Raw genomic sequence first — 6,000 nt, forward strand, 5'->3', positions numbered from 1 at the left:
ACAAGCTAAAGGAAGAAGAAGGTGGGAAGAAAAGGTACAAGTCTAGGCTTGTGGTAAAAGGGTTTTCTCAAAAGAAAGGTATTGACTTCAATGAAATATTTTCTCCTGTTGTAAAAATGAACTCAATTAGGCTTGTCTTAAGCCTTGTGGTTGCTCATGATCTAAATCTCGAGCAAATGGATGTAAATACGGCATTCTCTCATGGTGACTTAGAGGAGGAAATCTACATGCTTCAACCAAAGGGGTATGAAGTAAAAGGTAAGGAGAAAATGGTTTGCAGATTAAAGAAGAGCTTGTATGGTTTAAAGCAAGCATCAAGACAATGGTACTTGAAGTTTGATCGATGGATGTTGGATCATGGATTCACAAGATGCAACTCGGATCACTGCGTCTACACGAAGAATTTGGGAGATGGAAAATTCATCATCCTAATATTGTATGTTGATGACATGTTGATTGCAAGTGCTAACATGCAGGACATCAAAGACCTAAAAGAGGAGCTGTCCAAATTTTTTTCAATGAAAGATTTAGGTGCTGGGATATTTGCATGGGTTGCCAGATCGGCAAGCTTCTAATCTCTTTCTCTCTCTCTCTCTCTCTCTCTCTCTCTCTCTCTCTCTCTCTCTCTCTCTCTCTCTCTCTCTCTCTCTCTCAGCTGCACATGACTCCTCCCCTTGACCAGCCTTGCCCACTTTTAATTATCTTCCTAGCTTTGCTTTGCCCTCTTGGCCACCTACTCTCTCTCCCTCTCTCATTTGTACCCGGGGTGCCACCTTTTCCCACATCTCCGCATTCCTTCTCACACACAAGTCCCTTCCCGAGGCACTAGCAACATTGCTAGGGGTGGGGGGGGGGTCTCTTTGACTTTACTTTCAAAAGGAGGGGGTCCTTGTGGGTGTGGGAACGATCGTCCACCTATCATGCCACATCATCAACTAGGCCCGAGTGCCGCCCGTCAGCCACTACAACCAGCAGCACCACCGTCTGCCAAAATTGGCATTAGGGTAAATTTGGACTCACAAAGGGGCCTTATAAAGAGTTTGACTTCCTCTCTCATGTCCAAAATGGGCATGCGGTAAAATTTTTGCAAATCAACTCTAAACTTGGCGGAGATTTGGCAGTTAGAATCTACTCTTCAAGCTCTTTCTATTGATATATAGCACGCCACGAGATTCCTCATATTTTGAAAGATTCTATTTTTGATTCTCTAGATTCTAGACAGAGTTTTCACATCACAAGAGACTCTAGATTCTAAACGGAGTTGTCACATCACACGGAGTTGTCACATCACAAGAGACTCTAGATTCTAGACGGAGTTGTCACATCACAAGAGAATCAAAAATAGAATCTTTCAAAATATGAGGAATCTCATGGCATGCTATATATCAATAGAAAGAGCTTGAAAAGTAGATTCTAACTCTCAAATCTCCGCCAAGTTTAGAGTTGATTTGCAAAAATTTCACCGCACGCCCGTTTTGGACATGAGAGAGGAAGTCAAACTCCTTATAAGGCCCCTTTGTGAGTCCAAATTTTCCCTAATGCCAGCGTCTTCTCCCTGCTGCCTGCGCACAGCGCGCCCAGAGCGCCGTCGGGTGGACTCACCATAGCCATGACATGAGGGAGCTCCCCTCTCTCTCCCTTTGTGTGATATTGAGGGACTCACACCGTGAATGATACATTACCATCTGGCTCGACAACCCTTCATGTGGGTTTTTTTTGCCACATGGCAACACGCCATGACTCACTATTTTGAAACATCCAAACTTTCTCAAAAAGCCCAAAAAAACCCTCCTTTTGCTTCACTTGCAATTGCCCATCAATTAATGCCCACAAACTTGGTGGCAAAGCCGCAAAGCCGTGCTGGGTCCCCACCACGCTACGAGCCATGCAAACCCTAAGGGATTGGGACTCCGCCAAGCCTTTCAATCGAGACTGCAAAAACCGCTAAAATTCATTTGCAACCATCCCTCAAGCAACCTTCCCAGAGTTTGACCGGCCATAACTTGCAGTCCATACCCTCATTTGGCGAGTAGTCAGTTCTTATTAGCTTCACTTGATGCATATCACCCTCTAGAACCCAGTTGAGGCCAAAGAAATGCCTAGTGGCACGCTTTTCCCAAGCAGTTGAACTGTCACACACATGGCCCCGACACAACTTCAAAGCTCCATATCTTGATACTCATGACTCAGATTTTTGATCTGAAAAGACTAGCAGGCTCCACAAATTAAGCACTAAGCATCTATCCACTAAAACTGGCTCCGACTATCTGGCAACAACCTGCCCCGTCCATCTCAGATCCGTTTGATGAGCCGTCTGGACCAATTTACTCAACACTTCAAGCTCTACCTTTCTAAGCAGAAAACCAACCCTTCATTCAATCTTCACTTGCTAGCCCAGTTAGTTCACTTTGAGGAACTTTTGGTTTTCAAAAACCCACATAATGCATACATTCCTGCTAATCTAATGCCATAAGCAGTTCGAACATAGATTATAGTTTTCTCAAAGTTCATAGATACAGGCAAACCTTTGTTTTTTATCTTGTGCCTGCAATGCGGCACGACATCCACCCCCTCTAAACATCCTCCGGTATATGCCAATCTTTAGACGTTGTCCAATGCTACATCTTTGTCAGAAATCACATCTTCATCATCTAAATTCTTATCTTTGTCCACATTGAAGTCTTTGTCTGCAATTTGAAGCTCTTCATTTCTCCTTTTATATAGCTTGACACGCTTACCTGCAACTGAAAGTTTCAACTCCGTACCATCCATCTCACATAACTTGTAGGTAGCATTAGGAAAAGCATGTTTAACCACATACGGGCCAAGCCACTGCTTAACCATCTTCCACTTAGCTGTGTACTGGTTGTCCAAGCTGCTATCATAAATAAGAACCCAATGCCCTTCTTGAATAGCACTTGGACTTAGCCTATTCCGTTTGTCAAAAGCCTCCTTATTTTTCAAACAAGCATTCCTCAATTTCTCCTTTGCAGCTTCTATATCTTTGCTTCTCCTCTCTAGCTGTCGAATCCTTGAAGCGAGCAAATATTCTCTGCTCATTTCTAGATCCCAAGGTAATATACTCCATGTAGTCACCACCTCATCAAGATGCATAATAGGCTTCTGTCCATACATTAGCTCTCATGGCATGAAACCTGTCATTGTGTTTTGTGTAGTACGATCTGCCCATAAATCATAAGGAAGTAACTGAGGCCAATCACCAATACGGCCCTTACATTCCTTAGCCAATGCCTTGACAATGGGAGGATTCCCTCTTTCACTTTTCCCATTCCCTTCGGGATTGTATGCCAGTAGATAGTGAGTGTTAACTTGACACCCATACAAGCAAGAAAGTCTCTGGCTTCATCACCATCTAGCTCTTCTCTATCTGTAATAATTCTTCCAACACAACCATATCTACATATTACGTCTTCTAGAGAAAACTTGCATACCATACTTGTAGCTTTGGTTCGCAAATCCCTCCCTTCAGCCCGGTTTGTCAAATCTTCCTTGGCAAGCACGATGTATCGCATTTCCATAACACTCTAGGCATTGTAATCAAATAGACTACCCATTTGAAATGCATGCATAATGTATACGTTGGATGTAATCCATCTTGATGCTTTACATTTGAGTACATATGACATACAATACAAGTTTCAAAAAAGTGCTCCATATCTTTATACATACCCTTACACCAATATCATTCTTTGATTTTAGCAAAGGCCCAAACTCCCCTGTGTCTTCCCCATAGCGGCTCATGAAATTCTTTAAGTACTTGAAGTTGTGTTATCTTATCACAAACAACTCGCAGAGGGGTTCCTCTCGACTTCTTTGGATGCTTCCATAGAAATCCATCCTGTAAGAAATACCCATAAGCCTTATTTTGATTATGTTTAAATTCTTGTTTGGTCCAATGCTCTTGCTTCTTTAGTGTACTCAAATATTTTCCAATCAGAACCCATTCACCTTCATACTTGTCCTCAGCAAAAGACTGTAATGCAAAAATCGTGTTTTTACATTCTAAATGTAGTTTTGAAGAGGTAAAGAACCTCAATCCCACATCTTCAGCTTCAAAAGTCATAGTCTCTTTGTCTTCAAACTTGGCCCTGGACAACATTTCAGCTACCATATTATCCTTCCCTGCAATATGATGAAACTTGGGATTTAATGACTTAATATATGCTATCCAGTGTAGCATGACTATGTCTGGTGTAGAACAACTTGTGATCATCCCAAGTAATGGTAAGCAATCTATCTCTAATATTTTAGAAGCACCAATAAAGTACTTCTTGTCACACCTTAAGGCAGTTTCTACACCCCAAAGTTCCCTTTTATCCTATGGATATGCTCTCTACTGATCACTTTACACCTATAGGACTCGTGTCAACCATCACAATAATTGGCTTTTCGCTTTTGTAGTTTGCTTTCCTTAATGTAGGAGCCTCTTGTAACATCTTCTTTAGTTGCAGGGTTGGCCTTTGATTGGTCCGAATATGTCTGATGTCCGAAAATGAACCCTATTTGATGACTAGAAATAGCTTGAAAAGACTAGAATTCACTCAATCCGACTGGACAGTAAGCCTAAGAGTTGTCCGAACCAGTGGGTAAGTTCAAAGATACTTCGAGATAAAAATTTCAAGAAGTTGACTAAAGCTCATATTATTTACTTTTTCTTGATATTTTTCTTGATGGATGGAAAGGCCAACCAACCAACCCTATCACATCAGACAATAATGCTTCCACTTGGAGGGAAACCTCCAGCACGCCAGGCCTAGATGGGATATTCCTAAACAAAAATTGGGAGTATGACCTACAAGCAGAAGCTTTAACTAATCGGTACACAGGACACACCTATCATGTGGGTTGGTTAGATGTTCTACAATCCACATCGGGTGCTACTAGCATAGATGAGCAACAACAGAAAGTCTGTGATGTCCTCCATAGGATTGTCGAGTTAGAAAGACAGAACACAGGGATCAACATGCCTTCAACATGCCTAATGAGATTCTTGGATACGGGAAAGGCCAACCAACCAACCCTATCACAAATGGAGGTGTGTCCGAATATGTCCGAATATATCTTCTTTAGCTTGATGGATTTACAGCTCCCCCCTTCCCAGGGTGATCACTATAACCTGCTTCATTGTAAGAGTTCAAAATTGTTTGGCTCTGATTTAGTCTCACCTTTTGGGAATGTGAAGGTACACTTTGGGTAGCACTGTTGACATTTGGCATTTATAAACCTTCTACATAGTTTCCTATGTATCTCCATGAAACATGACAAATTATTCCCCAAGTTAAGCTGTAGATAGATTTATCTTTGCCCTGATATTGTCTATCCCATGGGTCTCCTATGATATGAGCTTCTGTGGTTTTAGGACACAATGCATCATAGATGCTAGACTCTTGTCTATATCTACGACTGTTTTGGTCAAAGTATATGTTCGTAGTTGATATGTCTCTGTTGTCTCGATTTCTTGGACAATCTTCAGAAAAATATCCACCTTTTCATCCACAATCTGAGCAATATGCTATGACTGGTGGTATTTCAACTGGCTCTATCATGTCAAGCTCTTGCTGAGAAGTTTCAGCTTCTGTACTTGCCAAGTTGTCGGCATCTTCTTTCAAAACACTGAGCATCAAGCTGTAGACTACTCCATCTTGACCTTTGTACCGTCTTTGGCTTTGTTTTCCAGTTAGATTGGCTTCTATTGGTTGATCTGTTGGATCTTGCAATTCTGGCTTGCGACTGTAGATCTAACCACTGTAATCCATGTACAATGACCCCGATTGTATATGCACCAATTGTATGTGTTGTTGGCTTGTGCAGATTTCTAGATAAACACTTGGGTTGATTTGTTGCACTTCTATCTGCACTTCATCTTTGAGTTTGCAATACCTAGCTCCACTGAAGTCTGTGAACATATGGGAGTTCTCTGAATCTGGCTTTACTTTGATCAATAGGATCTTGGCTCTTGTGTTGCTTTTGCTGCTCATA

General features: G+C 41.7%; 1 protein-coding gene across 1 annotated transcript; it reads right to left on the minus strand.

The window, feature by feature from the left end:
- Window positions 1-2,601: 2,601 nt before the first annotated feature.
- Window positions 2,602-3,533, minus strand: LOC147462782 (uncharacterized). Its single transcript, XM_086494684.1, has 2 exons — window positions 3,237-3,533; window positions 2,602-3,123 (listed from the first exon to the last, which is right to left on the minus strand). The coding sequence occupies exons 1-2, from the start codon at window positions 3,531-3,533 to the stop codon at window positions 2,602-2,604; spliced, it is 819 nt and encodes a 272-aa protein (XP_086350810.1).
- Between the last annotated feature and the right edge of the window lie 2,467 nt (window positions 3,534-6,000).

The sequence above is a fragment of the Adiantum capillus-veneris genome, chromosome 2, assembly GCF_014529385.1.
Source record: "Adiantum capillus-veneris isolate H3 chromosome 2, ASM1452938v2, whole genome shotgun sequence".
Classification (NCBI taxonomy): Eukaryota; Viridiplantae; Streptophyta; class Polypodiopsida; order Polypodiales; family Pteridaceae; genus Adiantum; species Adiantum capillus-veneris.

Excerpts from the sequence above, each read along its gene's own strand:
- LOC147462782 (XM_086494684.1), bottom strand. The coding sequence starts at position 3,533 with ATGCGATACATCGTGCTTGCCAAGGAAGATTTGACAAACCGGGCTGAA. Across the intron at positions 3,124-3,236 it reads CAAGGCATTGGCTAAGGAAT|AAGCCTATTATGCATCTTGA; the intron begins GTAAGGGCCGTA and ends ATGTATGGACAG.